This window comes from Marmota flaviventris, chromosome 2 (assembly GCF_047511675.1).
Source record: "Marmota flaviventris isolate mMarFla1 chromosome 2, mMarFla1.hap1, whole genome shotgun sequence".
In the NCBI taxonomy this organism is placed as follows: Eukaryota; Metazoa; Chordata; class Mammalia; order Rodentia; family Sciuridae; genus Marmota; species Marmota flaviventris.
The window spans coordinates 149,317,014-149,334,543 of NC_092499.1; the positions used below are offsets into that span (position 1 = coordinate 149,317,014).

Here is a 17,530-nt window from a genome sequence, read left to right on the forward strand (position 1 = left end):
CTCTCCACAGACCTTTCAGAGACTAAGCCACCAGCCACCTCGGCCCCCTCCCTACTGTGACACAGCTGACTGACTCACAGGCAGTAGCATGCTCTCACCACCTATCCCTGCTACTTTGATCAGCAAACCTGAGGCCCCTTCCTCCCTCAGGTATCAAGCCTCCTCTTTATGGGCTTTCACAGCCACTTACTGTGGTTTTGTATAAACCCTCTAAGGGACCACATGTTAAAAGGTGTGGTCCTTGGCTTGACACTGGTGGACCAAGCTGGTTTGGGAGGTGATGGACTCTTTACCAGGTAGGGCCTACTGGGGGGAAGTTAACTCACTTGGGATGTGTCCTTGAAGGGGTAGTGGAACCCTGAACCTTCCTCTCTCTCTGCTTTCCAGCTGTCATGAGGTGAAGTTTTCTCTACTAAGAAACAGCAGATTAACCAAACTGAAGCCTCTGAAACCATGCGTCAAAATAAACCATTCCTCCTCAGAAGATGTTTACCTCAGGTATTCTGTTACAGCAAAGAAAACCTTACTAACACACACCTCCAGCCCTGCCATATGTGTCTGGTCTTTAACATTATGAGCCACATGGTACACAGAAGGTTACTCTAACATCACCCAAAGAAAAGAGGACAACTGCCTTCTCATGCTGTGGCTCTAATATTCCTAAGAATGGAGTCAGGAAGTAGCAGAAAGAATCGTGTTTCAGGTGTGCACAGAGACTTAGCAGTGCTAGCCTAATGACTGCTCAGCCTCAGAAGTACATGTACTAGAACTTTGGTGTCTAGCATGCTGCCTTTTTGCCACACGTAAGCCAGCAAGAGCTCCTTCCAAGAATGCTGACTGGAGACCCCACATAGCCATCACCAGGTGGATGCTCATGACTGTGAAACTGGGCAGTGGCTCCCATGTGTTTGGCTTAAGACATGCCTGTGTGTCAGAAAAAACAATTCTAGAAGTATGAAGAACAGAATCGCTGTTTACCCAATAGCATGGCATTTAGGACTTGGAATTTTTTCAATTCTACAAGTGGCACTGCTAACTGAAGAGGCAAACACGAAGCACAGCTTGTTATAATTATTCATTATCACTCTAACACAGGGTGACATGTGGATACTATTCCATAGCCCCTTCGCCAGGGAAACATGGAACTTAGAGCCAGGCCTACTCCCCCCTTCATAGCAGGTGGGAACACAATAGTAAGGCAACCCAAACCAATTGTGGGGCATGCACTGAATGGGTCCCTTGGCCAGGCCATTCCTGCCCCTCTGAGCATATCCATGCACAGACCCATGCAGAACTACTGTGAAAGCACACACAGTCAGTCCACTAAATGCCTTCAAGAAGTGGCCATCAGTCACATGTAAACGTCTCTCTTACACACCTCTCTGGATATGGAGGCTGAGGGTGGTGGTATTTGGGATCCTGCAGCCTTAGGTTAGATGAGGCCATTGCTCAGGATCAGTGCAATAGAGAATACTGTGGTGACTTCTGAAATGCATCCATATATCCCAGGAACCAAAACGTAGCACCTTTAGAATATGGCCAGTGACAGCTGATACATCAAGTCCAACTGCTAAAGCTGGGCTGATTATCCATAAACAACAGCCTACTTCTTTGCCTGAGTGTTCTGACTGGACTGGCTGGCTGAAGAGTTGATGGTGGCCTTCGGAATTTGAAAATCTGGGGCTTAACCTGGAACCACACTCAATGCCATCGAGCCATTATGAACAGCAGTTGTGTTCAGGTTATTAGGGATGTCCTCAGGAGCCTGTATTTTAAAATAGACCAAATAAAACACTGGCAACACAATCCCAATTAGAAGCATGATGAAAACAGCATTCCACCACTGAATCCCACAGTCTGCTCCATCTGTCAGTGTCTTCGGAGGAGCTGGGAGCAGTGGCTGATCAGAGGTCTCTATGCAGTAGCTCTCACTTAGGAAGATCTCTGACTGCGCTGCACGCTCAATATTCTGATCAATCCCTTTAAAGAAATCTGTCAGTTGGCTGGCCTGGGCATCAGCGGCTGTGGTAGCTCTGTCTACATCTGGTAATTCCACAAAGGTCACTGTGGTCTCTGTGGATGGTTCTGGAAGAGGTTTCAGTTCTTTGTGGGTCTCTGTTAGGATCCCATGGTTTTTCACTGGAATCTTAATAGATTTCAAAGCATATAAATCTTGTTCTCTGATGAAGTTGTTGACTTTCTTGATATCTGCGACCTAGGGATGCCATGAAGAGACACATTATAAAATCTATATACCTCCTTAAAACTAATACCCAACCCTTCACCTTTTGGAGTGATGAGCCAAGTCCATCCCAGTTAAGCTGAGGAAGGCTGGGAAACTACACTGCATGCTGAATTAGTTTAGGTAACTTGGGTTGTTCTGTTGTTGGGAGTTTTGTTTGTTTTCTGGTTTTTACTCAGCCTTCATGAATAGCTTAGTAAATCAAATATGCCTATAGACATACAAGTCTGAACAATCTTAAGACAAGTTTTGGAAACAAAATGTGATTAAACAAAATGCTTTTAGGTGAAACACAGTCATGACACTAAAATGAACACTGGAGCTCTTTGTATTTCCTTTAACTTTTGAGGCAACAGTGCCCCCATCCGGAAATCTCGCTCACAGCAGAAGCCAATTAAGTAACTGCCAGACATTAGCAAGCCAAAGCCTCTGCCACCTCTAAGGACACATTCAGAATCTAGTTTATCTGTAATACCTTTTAACTGATGTGCCCTCAAGGACTTTCACAGGAGTACTACAGGGTATATGAACTTATTTTTCAAATAATAAAATTATAGGGCATCTAAACTTATTTTTCAAATATATATTGAAGAGATCTCAATACTTCTTATCATTTGAAATACAGGAAATCAATCTAGTTGGAAGTTATGGACTGATTTTCTATTTCAACTTAAGTGAAAGAACTATGGCTGAGAGTTTTATTAAGTAACACAAAGTTCATAATAAACTCCTCTTGTAATTAAAACCTTAACATTTAAGAAGGGGGAAATGGGAGCTGGGGTTGTAGCTCAGTGGTAGAGTGCTTGCCTAGCATGCATGAGGCACTGTTTCGATACCCGGCACCACATAAAAATAAATAAATAAATAAATAAATAAATAAATAAATAAAAATAAAGGTGTTAAAAAGACCAATTTGGGGGAAAAGCGGGGGAATGTAAGTGAAAAAGTAAATTCGCCCACAAGCTAATGTTTGAAAAATTTCCAAAAGCATGTGAAATGGACTCAAAAGCCCATTTTAACTACTAGTTTTAACTCAAAAGCCCATTTTAACTAGAATGTAAATATAGTCCCCAGACCTTTAGTCAGAAACTCATTCAAATCAATCATGTCAGTGACTGAAATTTTTTAACTGCTTTTGGCATTTCATTGAATCAGATGGGGGAAATTTTTTATTCTGAAATTAATGAAAGTAGGAAATACTTGAGACTTCTTTATTTTTGTTCTCTATTAAACTAACAGCAAATTTATTTACTAAAAATAGTAAAACTGATTAGTTACTGGAGGCATTATATATTATTTATGGAATTATTAGTCATCACTATTCCAACAGGCCTACTTCACCTATGTAGGCCTTTGTAGAGTAGGATTTATTTTTCAGTCCATGTTCTATAAACATACATTATGCCTATACAAGCTGAAGATAAGAGTCAAACAAATGTCAGTACAATTGAAAGATGCTATGTGTCCCTGGAGACCAGCCTGTAGTTCTTTGGAAAAGATCCAAACACCACACACAATCTTTTTAATCATGTGAACCATGTTAGATAAATGACAGATATTTTAAGAGGGATTTTTTTGTTTTGTTTTTTACTAAATAGCTTATATAGCCTTAGAGGTCACAGAAATCTGTAGTACAGTGGTAGCAAAATGAAATGAACAGTTTCAATCTAGGAGAAAATGCCATGATTCTATAAATACTTTTCCTACTTACTTTGCCATTGTTAATCACTCTGAATGCTAAAAACATAATTAAAGAGAAAAACAAGGTTATACAGAATACAAAGCATAGAGGCTAAACCATGCAGTTCTAAAATAGAGAAGGGAAAACTTTACTAGTCAAATAAATTACTGTCAAGAAAAAAAAATCAAAGTAGCAATAAAAGCAAGCATGCTAAAGAAATCTTAGATAACTTCTGCCTGGCGTCTCCAGCCCCCTTAGGTCTTAAATAAGATATGCTCAAAAGAAAAAATAAAGTCTCAGAATTTTAATGGGAAGAGACAGGGCAGAGTCAAACTACTCTGAGAGGCAAATGCACTATGGCCTGAGGTTCCTAACTAACCTCATTTCTGAGCCCAGGGTGCAGAACTAAAGATACTTCTACCAACCTTCCAACTCTGGCTAAAATGGGAGTCCTTGGTTGCTACAATAAGCCTCTGGCCACTTATTAGGGGTCAGCAAGGGTAACAAATAAGTTACTCTATGTTCCTCTAAATACAAGGGGACAAAGTATTTGGCGGGTATCTTACTTTGCAGCCATACTGAAGAGCCAGCTTGTTGAGGTTGTCCTCCTGGGCCAGCTCCCGTTGGAGCAGCACCATGTCACCTGCTCCAGGCTTGTGAGGGTGGTGAACACTGTTCTTCTGGCGTTCCTTGCCCCGTGGCCGTAGAACAACATGTTGAGACTCTTCCTCAGAGGAGTCCCCAGAATCCCCACTGCCATTCTTGAACACATAAATGTGGCTGCTTGGAGTTGTACACACAACAGCTGGGCCTTGTAAGGTCTTGGTTAACATTCCCTTTTGCCTCATTTTAACTGAAAACCAAATCCCAGGGTTAATCCCATATAAGGTATATTCATTCTTCCTTGGTTTCATTAAAGAGAAGTGTCTCATAGCAATGATCCCTTTCCCTGATTATTGCAAATACTGAACAAATACCATCAGTCCAAAACAAGAATGTCCTTATGCTGGCTGAGATGGAAGGACACGGGCAGAATAAAAACATTTTTTCCCCTAATTTCATACTTTTCGTGCAGAAAACAAGAGATTCCCCACACTTCTGCCTTATTCCTTACTGATAACTATATCCTCCCTCGCCCCCCCAAAATCCCACATCTATACACAACTTCAATTTTTGGTCTCACAGTGGTAAAGTGATTGGGATCCTTGCAATGACAGGTAAGATTGTTCTGTTTCCTTGTACTAAGAATCTTAAATTCAGAACCTTGGTACAAAGAATTTTTACTCAATACTTTACACATTCCAAGGTATCTTTACTATAATCAATACAACTAAAGTGCTCTTATTTTGATATTTGGTTAACTTATCTCGTATGTGACTAAGTTGCGGGAAAAGTCTGTCAAACTGAGAGATTCCTCCCATTTCCACAGGTCACTTTGTATTCATTACCTCCCCTTGTCTGCTTGTATTTCCACCTTGAGCCAAGTACCAAAGCCATAATACCCCCTTTTCCTTCTTCAAATCGTTCTAATGAAATTCCAGAAATTACAAATCAAACTCGGAGAATGACGGCCTGCACAGGCGCTGGCATGAAGCCCTTAAGAAGTCATACGGCTGTGGCCCGTTCACGGACTGCCCGGGGCCCAGCGTTACCCCCACCGGGTCGAGGCCCTCCGGTAGGCACCGCCCCAACTCCTTGATGCCGCGGCCACGGGAGGAGAAGGAAGGTTGCTCGAGGTCCGGGCCTTCTCGTCCAAGTACAGGAGCTACAAGAGGGCTCCCACGGCTCTCAGAGCTCAGTTTCCCTTACAGCCCCTTCTGAGAAAGGAGGGGACCAAAACAAAACACCAGCCACACAAAAAAAAGGGAGTGCCCTGACCCTGGCTTATAAGGGCGGGACCCCAACATTCTACAAAAGCACAACCTCCAACCTCTGACCTCTCACTCCCGCAATCTGGGACCAGCTCTCTACAGTCACCGCCCCTCCACCTGCCGGAGCTTCCCCCCAGGAAGCCATGGAGTGGCTGCCCGCGCCGGAGCCGACAAGTTAGGCCAGACCACCGCGCCGCTACAAGCTCGCGAGGACTGCATTCGAGACCGCGGCCCCCTCCTCCAGGAACCGGGACCTCGGCTTCTAGCCCCGCCGCGACCCTCCGCGGCCGCCGCGCCCGTCGATTGGCTGCTAGAATAGAGTCTTCCGGGGGCGGGGCAGGAGGAACAACCAGTGAAACCAGTGGTGGGCGGGCACTGGCAGGAACCCAGCGGAGCAGAGAAGTCCTCAGGAGACCTGGTCTGGGGGCTGGCTTAGGGGCGGGTTCCTGGGCCGGGGGCGGGACTCTAGCTTCAGTCTCCCCCGCCCGCCCGACTCTGCTGTACCCAAAGATTGTAAAACACTTTTAATTCTTACTTCGCAATGGTGACAGCCCTCTGCTGAGCCTCAGCTATCTCACTGGTAGGAAGGGGCTTTGACTCGCCTGCGTGGATATCACCTCTGGAGACCTCTCGCGGAAAAGACACGGGCAAGGGGCCTTTCTTCCGCTGCCTTATCTGCAAATCTTGAGCTTTTTAGTGCCCCGCCTCGTTCCTGAGAATAAAAAAGAAAAGTCCATGAGTGTGAAACATTGATTGTAACAACACAGACCAAAATAATAATCATCGTCACCATTATTATCAGGTGTTCCTGGTGGAGGATTTAAGCTTAAAAGTGATGAAAACACTCTCACATGCTAAGCCCCAAATGTTGGAAACTTCTACTCAAAAAAGGAAACCAAAATAAAAAGCGAAAACAGGGAGAAATACATGCAACAAACATGACCAAAGACTAGAAAAATGAAAAGGAATTTGAAGGGCTCTTTCTGGTTTTAGGTAAACAAAGTGGGGGTTCATTGTAACTCTTGTCCAAATCGTATTGAGAAGGGGCTTTCTTTGCAGTAGGCTTGTTTCTAGCACACTGAGAATGGGGGAAATTTTTAACCTTCCCTGTTTTCCAGGAGCACAGGTCTTCTTCCAGACAATGAGATGGGAAAGAGAATGTTGAATGGGATTTCTGAAAAAAGAAAAAAAAAAAAACCTCTTGAAATGGGGACATCTGGAAAAGCTCTTTAAGATGTGTGTTCCTTTTTAACCTTCCTTTTTGTCCAGAATGAAGATATGATGGCTAGGCCACCTGCAGCCCTAATGGAATATGAGATTATACTGAAGATGGAATCCATGTGCTAAGGGTAGCAGAGCAAAAATATGGAAGGTGTGTAAGAGATAAATGCTTTCCATGTTTAAAATATTGTTAAGGGCTTTGTTAGTAGCTGCTGAAAAATTCCTAAGTTACATACTTTGGCACAGAGATTAAGTAAGTTACTCACCCAAGGTGCCATAACTAATGGAGTACAAGAGACAGGATACAAGCCCAGACACCAGTGACCCTTTTCCTTGTGGACTTATAAAAGTATCTGGGAAGGGCTCCTTTCGTTTTGCCTACTGCCCCAGCCCAATGCAAGAACCCTACTAACTTGGTCAACATGTTACTCAGAAACACTCTCATTTTCTCCCCAGGCCATTGACTGGGCTGACTTGAGACATAGTTCCTCAGGCCTGGATGAACCAATGAGAAGTATGCAAGCCAAATGGCTTGTCCACTGAAGTGTGTTGGGGTCTCATTCACAAGGATAGCCCCACTACTGTGACCTAAGTAAGTTGGGACTAAACCTCCACAAGCAGATGTGTCTACTCAGATCCTCCCAAACACTTACCAAACTATCTGCTGTGATCTAGGGAAGGGTATGTCAGGTGAGTTATCCCATTTATCTGCAGCCTTATTTATGGAAGACTCAATTATTCCCAGGACCCAACTGTGGGGAGGTACCAGAAAACAGAAGCCTATTGAATAGGGCAAGCTGTCAAAGGCAGAAGTTAGTTAGGGTCATGGCCCTCCAGACCCACAGGAGAGTGGAAAACCCAGAGCCCTACCCCACATCCTGTGCTCCCTTGGGGGAACCCTCTTGGACTATTCAAGGTTGACTTCCCCAACCCGTCCTGCTCAGAGTCTGAGGCTGTTCTCTCTTCTCCACATGGGTAGGGAACTCAGTTTCCTTTATTGGTTTCCCAGGTCACACCCACCATCCCATCCCTTAGTGTCTGCAGTAACAACACATACAGGTCTTATAGATGCATTTTAACACCTCTACTTGTTCTTCTGAGTAAAACCTCAGCCCCAAATAGCCCTCCTCACCATTTTCTTTCCATTCTCTGTGTAGACAGCAGACTGTGCCCTGCTCTGGGGTACTCTATGATTAATATGATCAGTAGTTTTTAGATTGTGCCCAACCCAGAATTACTCCATTTTTACAAAGCAGAAGTTTGCCATTAGTTACTCAACTTTGAGTTAGTTACTCAACTTTGAGTATAACTACTGAAGTAAATGAACTTTACTTATTTGTGCAACTGAACAACCATTATCTGCCTATTACAACCATAAGGCACAAACCAGTAATTGATCCTATGAACAAAAAATGACCACTTGTTGTCACTGAAAAGCAGGGAGCTGAAACTCTAAACCTCAGTTCTTGTGTTCCAATTAAAGAAAATTTAAAGTCAGGCACAAAAAGCCATGCAAGAGAACTTGTTATAAGTGAAAGTAAAGTAAAAGCAAAGTGAGGCTTAAGCAGAGAGCACCCTCAAGAGAAAGAGTGGGCCATCTTCAGCAGAGAATGACAAAGGAGACAATGCTGTCTCCAAATTTATTATTGTTTGATGTTTACCAGGAGAACTGGGAACCACCTTCTGTACTCTTTGCCAATCAGGTGTTCAACTCCTCCTTCATGTTGGGCAGTGGAGTTTTTGACATACCAGACCACCTACATACACTGACTCTTTGCATTCACTGGCTCTCTCTGGAACTGTCATGGTGGCCATCCTATTTAGGAGGCTTCATCTACAAGTCAATCCCATATAAATGTGGGCACTGGGGTCAAGAGCTGGTCAGAAGTTACCATAGTGCACCTGCACTACTAAAGGAATCTTCCTTCCCAGACAAGTGGAAGCACCTCTAGCCATAATTCCTAGCTTCACATCTACATCAATGGACCCTGTCAAGAGTTAGTCCCATTAATTCTTTTCTTTTGACATATTTTCCCATTATCTCCTTTGCTTCTATTTATTTTCTACAAATTAACTACCACCCTTTGCTTTCTTGTCCACTTTGAAAGTAGTTTAAAGAGGACCCTAAAGTAATTTAAAGAACACTTGTGACCTTTCCATGTATTTCACTGCTCATTGCTAGCTACTCCCTAACATTGTGAACTTATCAAATTAATCAGAAGTGCATGGATTCATAGGTCTTTCAACCCCATATCAGAAAAACCAGGCCCATGAACTTATAGAAAATACCAGACCACCAAAGAAGAAACCCCCTCACCAGAGACCCATAAAATGAAGTACTCCAGGACTGGACACATTGGCAAACTGACCCTGTCACCTGGTCACTCATTAAGAGCCTTGTCCAGGAAAATTGTACACAGTGACTAATTTCTGATTCTCTGTCCTAGGGCTTCAGCATGGCATGGTTTCTCTTACATGTGACAACCATGCACAGCCCATTTCAAGCTGACATCTGAAGCTAACACTGTGAAACTGCCATCCCTCTGGACCCTGTCCTAGAATAAGTTCTACACTTTGACACCTCTGTGCCCCAAACAAATTTCTTAGGCTGGTTTCTCATCTTATCTGACCACCTGCACTGACTCTTTGCATTCATATCTGCTCTCTGTCTTTGCTCTCTGTCTCCTGAGCTTCTGTGGCTACCTTAGCCCTTTCTTAGCCTTTCTGATATATACACATATATGTGTGTAGTGTGTATATATACACACACGTGTGTGTGTGTGTGTGTGTGTGAGAGAGAGAGAGAGAGAGAGAGAGAGATGTTTGGCTTGAGTGTTATACATGTTAATGGTTTAGTTTGGAATTGAAGAACTTGTGATTGCTTGGCTTAGGACTATCAGGTGACTCATGAGTATTCAGTGAATTTCAGCTGCTAAAAGTGGTGTAGCTCATTAATTTACTGTTATTCAATAAATTCTGACATTGTGGAAAGACACATATGTGCTGGGTCTATGTTAACAACACAGCTCACTCATGACATTGGCTTTCTTTAGTGCCAAACTTTAAACTTAGCTCTGGCTTTCATGCGAACTATGTTCAGGTTTGGAGGTCCTAACTCAATACCTCTACAGTTCCTATCTCCTCCCCAGTTTCCAGGATGGGGCAGGAAACATCCATCCAGTTATATAACACTCAGGGGATCTAGGGAAGTTACAAATTTTCAAGTTTACAAACCTAAAAACTTCAAAGCTCCATTGAATTGATGTTGAAGAGATGTAAGGTCTTTCCTATAAAGTCAAACATACTAAGAATCTCATTCCTTACCCAAGAGAAATGAAAACACAGGTTCCCACAAAGACCTACCAATATGGGAATGTGTATAGATGTTTTGTTCATAATTGACCAAAACAACTGGTGAATACAGAAATAAATTGTGTCACCTTCGTACAACTTCGGAATAAAAAAGAATTACTGACACACATAGCACTGTGAATAAATCACAAATACATGTTGCTAAGATGAGGAAGCTAGGATCAAATGACACATATGGTGTGATTTCATTTATATGACATTCTGGAATTTGCACAACCATACACACAAAAATTAGATAAAGTCAGTGAGTGTCAGAGGTTGAGAGGGGGTGAGGGGTGAGAGATGAGGGCTTTTCTGCAAAGGGGCTCAAGAAACTTTCTGAAGTGATGGAAATAATCTAATTAATCTCAGCCACCAAAAGGAATCAAATGGCACATTCAAACTCAGTGAATTTGACTGAATGTAATTAGACCTTAATAAGTATGGGTTACAAAGTGGGTGGGGTTCCTCAAAAACTTAAATATCGACTTAGCATATGATCTGGCAACCCAGTTCTGAGTATACGCTCTAAAGAATGGAGGGTAGGGTCTCAGATAGACCCTTGTACCCAATCTTCATAACAGCATTATGCACAATAGCCAGAAGGTATAAGCAGCCCATGTGTCCATCAGGAGGTAAAGGGATAAATAGTGTGGTATGTGCCTACAATGAAACATTAAGTTAAAAAGGAAGGAAATTCTGACACATGGTACAACATGAATGGGCCCTGAGGACACTATGCTATGTGGAAAATAAGCCATCACAGAGCTTCAAAATTTATATAACACTACTTACCTGAGGTTCTTAGAGCAGTTTCCTAGAGACAGAAAAAAAGAATGAGTGGTGGTTTATGTGGCCCCTCTAGAATTCAGGTGTTGCTAATGTGATAATATTAAAAGTGAGGCCATGGAGAAGTGATTAGACCACGAGGACTTTACCACGTGAAACGACCTCACGCCATGTGAAAGCCCTTATAAAAGCCCTCATGCAGCATTCGGGTGGCTTATTCTTTCACTGCTCGCTACTTGCAGACACAGCATTTGGCCCCTCCTGGAGAAGGCAGCAACAGGCACCACCTTGGAAACAGAGAAGCCGGCCCTCCTTGCCAGACACCTGAGCCTGCTGGCCCTGCCCACCATCTTGGACTTCCCAGCCTCCAGATCTGTGAGAAAGCCAATCTGTTCTTTACAAGTTACCTAGTGTCAGGTATTCTGTTAGAGCGGTACAAACACACTGATATAGGTGGTTATCAGGAGCTGGTGGGGGGGCGTGAAAGATGGGGAGTTATTGTTTAATGGGCATAGGATATGAGTGTAGGAAGATGAGAAAGTTCTAGAAATGGATGTGGTGATGGTGGCATAACAATGTGAATGCGTTGAATGCCACAGAAACATATGCTTAAAAATGATTGATGGTAAGTTTTATGTGTGTTTTACCACAATCTTTAAAAAGGTAGAGTGGAAAGAACTTTATAGCAGAATTTCCTAAAAGGCTCTCCATGTGCTAACTAGTCAATTTCTGTGAGTGAGGTGGGATTTGAGGCTGTGGGGACAGCCACCGCTCAGGAGCTTGCTGGGCCAACAAGACAGCTATTCACAGGGTCCTGGAGCCTTGGAATATGGCAGCTGAAATTGAGGCATGCTCTAAGTACAGACTACATACTGGATTTTGAAGACTTGGTCCAAAAGAATATGAAATACCTCATTTATAATTTGAATATAGGTGCATGCTAGATTAGCGATATTTTAGAATATTAGGGTAAGAAAATATTAAACTAACTTTACCTCTTTCTTAACATTTTTAATATGTCCTAGAAAACATAAACTTCCATCCTTGGTTCACGCTGTGTTTCCTCCAGGACAATGAGGCTGCAGGTACCTAAAATCCCGCTGTTCAGAGGCTTCTTTGTAGGCCTTCTTGGTTTTTAAAGGGTCTTGATTAATATGTAGATATCCTGACCCATACCTGGCTAGGAGGTTAACAGGTTGGCGGCTGGTAAGGGGATAGATGTCAGGATGGGTGCCAAAGGGACTCCTTTGGCATGTCCACCTCTCTCTCCCTGCATATTTCAGCCAGGGTCCTTGGACTGGAATTCAGTGCTCAGTCTCTCCCTGCCCACATCCTCCCATGGTAGGGGCAGGGAGCAGCAGGGCTGGTGGGCAGGTGGGGAGTCTCTAAAGTCAGTTGGAGATCAGGGCAGTACTGGTGGAAGCTGCATGCGGTGGTATTTCAGAGGACAGAGTGTGAATGGATCACCCAGTTTGAGAAGCCGAAGCAGTAGTTGGAAGCTGTGTGTGAAGCCAGGCAGGGTCTGGTCTAGACAGTGAGGGAGTTGAGAGGCCACATCCATGCAGGGAGTGAAAACAGAGCCCAGGCTCCTCACCTGAGCATCTTGCAGGGAAGATCTTTCAGGGGACCCTATGGGGCCACCAGGGCTGCTGTCTGGAGGGACTCTTTGGTGGAAGTTCTGGGTTTGGAAGTTGAGAGGCCAGGGTACAAGCCTATAAAATTACAGGTGAGATGCTTTCACTGGGCAGCCTCCCCACATGGATATGGAGGCTTTTATTGCACGCGTGAGCAGGTCTAAGATTCTAAGCTAGACTGTTTTTGCCCTAAAACAGACATCAAACAGATATATCCTGCATCCACTTGGTACAATCTCAATACCAGATGGAAAACAGCTGGTTATCCCATGTCTAGAATCAGATGGGGCTCAACACGAGGTTGACTTAATTGTTTTGAATACATATTTGGCCAATGAATGACATAAGAGCAAATGGTCACTCCTCACGAAATAGTGGAGACTGACATTGACTAGGGTCTGCTACATCTCTAAGCCTTTCCACATTGCCTCCAGCTCAGATCCTTTAGAGCAGTGAATCTTCATAGCAGTCAGGGTTCATCCAAGAAATCACTGGGAGTGTTCACAATGGAGGGACCTGAAAGCAGGGATTAGAGTCCCACGTGGTAGAGAAGTCAAACAGGGGGCACTGGGACAATCCAGAGATTAGCAACTGCTAGGGGGGACTAAGGACAGGGAGTGTCATGGGGAGCCCAGCCATCTGTTCAGTGGGAGTTGGAAACTTGGAGGAGACTCAAATGCTATGGAAGCTACTCTGTGACACCGGAAGGGAGGGGACACACTCAGACCCAGCCCCTCCCATGCTCTGCAAACTGGAATGCCAGCACCTCCCATTGGCAGGGCCCAGCAGGAAGCCAGCAGACCCAGACAGAGCCTGGGAAGCACAGCCCAGGGTCAGCCCCACTGCAGTACAAAGCCAAGTGAGGGAGTGGCCCAGATGACTCAGGGCACACAGGCCTGGGGCCAGGACTACATCCAGCTGTCCCAATACCCTTGGAAGTTACCACTTTTAGAGATTCCAACAGCCTGCCTATTCTGAGCTGAATTGTGCCCTCCACCCAGGTTCTTATGTAGAAGTCCAACCTCAGAATGTGACTATATTTGGAGATCTATAGGCATATATTTTAAAATCTTTAAGAGGTGATTAAGTAAAAATGAAACCTTTTGGGTGGGTACTAATGTAATCTTACTGGTATCCTTATAAAAAGAAAAATGAGGAGAAAGAGAGATACAGAGGAAAGTCCATGTGAAGATTGAGAGAAAATGGCCTTCAACAAACAAAGGAGAACCAGGTGCAGTGGTCCATGCCTGTAATCCCAGGAGCTTGGGAGCCACAGGCAGAGGGATCATGAATTCAAAGCCAGCCTCAGCAACTTAGCAAGGCCGTAAGCAACTTAGCAAGACTCTGACTCTAAATAAAATACAAAAAATGGCTGGGGATGTGGCTGAGTGGTTAACTGCCCCTGGGTTCAAAAACCCCACTAAGGAGAGAGGTCTCAGGAGAAACCAAACCCACTGACACCTGATCTTAGATTTTCAGCCCTCAGAACTGTGAGACAGTAAATTTCTGTGTTTATGGCAACTCCAAAAAGCTAATACACTGTTCAAGACTCTGTGTTGCTGGCAGGATCAGAATTCAGCACACACCCCTCCCTGTGAATGCAGGTAATCCCCTGAAAGCAGTATGGAAAGGCCCCCAAACAACCAAAGACACCCCATTTACCTCCCCTAGATTCACCTCTGCCAACCAGGATGGCAGATGTGACAGAGAGAGGGCATGTTCCTGTGTTCTTTCACACACACACACACACACACACACACCACACGTTGCTTTGCCTGGAGGCCCCTAAGATGGTCTATCTCCTTCAGATTTTATGATCCTTGCACTGTCGTGTGGCAACTAATTTTAGCACTATCTGGCTGGTTTCGCCAGCATGTCTTAGGTGAGGTGACAAATACTGAAGTCACCAGTCAATGTAAAGCTCAGACCCTCCATATGTGCTGGTGACAAGGTATCTTACCCAGATATTCCTGAAGGATAGGCCCCAGGAACTGGCACAGGGACCTTTTGGATTGCCTGGACATGGCTTGAGGATCCTGGGTTTATATTTTAGAGGCTATGGCTTTCTCTGAAATTAGGAATTATTTCTTCAATCTGTGTGAATATAATGTGATTCGCAAATCACTCCATTTACTTTTATATACAGCTTTATTGAGATGAGTTCATAGGCCATATAATTCACCTTTAATGATCATTTTTCCCCCAGATGCACTTTTGAGTAGAACTTCATGTTGTGTTTAATAATCAAGGAGGAGAAAGACGATTCCCATCCTGGTCCTTGGAGCAGGTGAATTAGTGATAAATGGGACTGAAGAAAGTCAGTGGAGACTCCAGAGCCACACCCCATGGGGGTCCAGTCTTGTATATGGGGAGAATGTAGAAGGACACTGAGTGATATTTGTCTGAAGTCCTTTTAAGGAAACATTATTCAGGGTTCTGAACGTCTTCTGGGCTTCATTTAGATATGCCAAGTACCCACAGCTTTTATTTGCTTTGTGTATGAATGGCCCACAATGTGGGCCTCCAATTTTGGGATTGGAAAGCTGGGGTACCCTTTGGAATTCAGGGGAAGGAAAAACCAACCCTCTTCATTTTTTTTTCTTTCCTGTGCTTACACATGAGAAATTCCCAATATATTCAATTTATAAACATTTTAAATGAGAAATAGGGGAATAAGTTCCTAATTCCTTGAACAAACTTGAGTACAAGTGCCCCTGCTCAGGTAGTATGCTTGTGTTCTGGCTGCTGTCATCCAGGATGTTGAAGGAGTTTGTCTCTAGCTTTCTTCTTTGCTGCCATCATTGCTCTAGGACCAAAACACAAGGCAGAACAGATTCTACCCTAATGCATGTCCTGGGAACCATCCAGATTCTGTCAGGGGGAGGCCTGACACCTCAGATTACTGATACTATGAAACCAGAGAGCAGGATCTAATTACCACTGGTTTAAAAAGATAATCTATTCCGAAAAGGGGATAGGGAGACATTCCAAAGGAAAAATGTACAGTAGTGATATTTGGATTTCTGAAGGATTGGCCCAGCCACATCACTCTACAGCAGTAGTCATTCCTAATTATTAGCTTAGTCACATCACACTATAGCAGGTATTTTCCGGTTCCTCTCTGTTCCTCTGCAGTGCTGGGAACCCAGGGCCTTGCGCAGGCTAGACAAGCATTCTACTGGGTGCTTCCCCAGGCCCAGCAGTGGTTCTTAGCTGGGGTGACTTGTACTCCAAATGATATTTGGGCATGTCTGGAGGTACAGACTAGGCTGTGTGCACTCCTGCATCTATGGATGTTGCTAAAAATTTTACATTGCACAAGATATCTGTCCCTGATTATTATCCAGCTCAACATGTCATGGTTCCAAGACTGAGAAACCTTCCCCAAAGTGAAACAGTGTGTACTTGAGTCATCCAAGTAGGCTTTTTGTCTTTTATCCTTAAGCATGAACAGGTACTCATCAATTAGCACACACTTGAAGAAATCCTCTAAAATGAATGATAGTGATCAAAACAAATGGAGAAAAAGCAATTTGAGAGAAGCAGATTATACAAAGTATGAGGTGGGGAGAGAACACAAATCCATGAAACTAGAGCAGGATGCTATTCAAAAGGGATAGTTGAAAAAAAAACTCTTGAAAATTAAAAATATAATAGAAATTAAAAGCACTGAACAGCTTTAGAATACAAACTATAAGGTTGAGAAAGTCTTGCAGAAAGTGAAGCAAAAATCAGATGAAAATAGAGATTATATAAGAAATTGGGGGGGGGGGCAATCCAGGATGCCTAACATAAAATCATGGGAGTTTCATAAAGAGAAGACAGGTAAAATGGGGGGAGATAACATAGGAAAAATTGTTTCAAGAAAATGCAACTATGGAACAAGAGTACTAATTTTGGAAGGGCAAAATGGATCTGCATGCATGCACACTGTGAAGAAATTTTCAAATACTGGTGATATTTGAAAGACTATCTTACAAGCTTCAAGGGAGCAATAAAAAAGCCCAGTTATACTCAAAGAATTGGAAATAAGAATGGCTTCAGCTTTCTCCTGGTCTTGCAGAAGCAAGATGGCAATTTTGGACCAATGCCTTCCAAAATCAGGAGAGAAATGTCTGCAATCTAGAAGTTTTAGATCCAGAAAAATACTGTCAACAAAGTTAGATCATGAATGAACTAAAGGCATTTTTGGATATGCAGAATTGCCCAGAATTTACCTTCCATATTCCCTTTTTTAGGATTTGTGTTAGCTTTCTGCCACGGTGACAAAATACCTGAGAAAATCAATTTATAAGGAGAAAATTATTTATTATGGTTCATGGTTTCAGAGGTTTTAGTACATGCTTGTGTGCCCCTGTCGCTTTGGGCCTATGGCATCATGGTGGGGAATCAAGGTGGAGCAAAGCTGCTCACCTCCTGGTGGCCAGGAAACAGGAGGAAAGAAAGGTAGAGTCTGAGGTCTCTCAATTTCCTTTGAATAAACATCTACGTGACCTAACTTTCTTCCACTCAACCCTACCTCCTAAAGATTCCAACATCTCCCAAAGCACCCAGGCTGGGGACCAAGCCTTTAACATATGGGCCTTTGGGAAACACATAAGAACCAAACCATAACAGATGGTACTGAAGGATGTGCTCCTCCCAAATGAGGGAAAACAAAATCAATGAAAAGCATCCAGGAGACAGAGAGCATTGCCAGAAAAAAGATGGCATTGAAGGGCACGCACAAGGTAGAGTGGAG

General features: G+C 43.5%; 1 protein-coding gene across 1 annotated transcript; it reads right to left on the reverse strand.

Annotated features, from left to right (window-relative positions):
• Positions 1 to 1,060: 1,060 nt before the first annotated feature.
• Lysmd4 (LysM domain containing 4) lies at positions 1,061 to 6,090 on the reverse strand. The gene is made up of 2 exons (XM_027921673.3): positions 4,490 to 6,090; positions 1,061 to 2,215 (listed from the first exon to the last, which is right to left on the reverse strand). The coding sequence occupies exons 1-2, from the start codon at positions 4,853 to 4,855 to the stop codon at positions 1,685 to 1,687; spliced, it is 897 nt and encodes a 298-aa protein (XP_027777474.1). The 5' UTR covers positions 4,856 to 6,090; the 3' UTR covers positions 1,061 to 1,684.
• Positions 6,091 to 17,530: the final 11,440 nt, after the last annotated feature.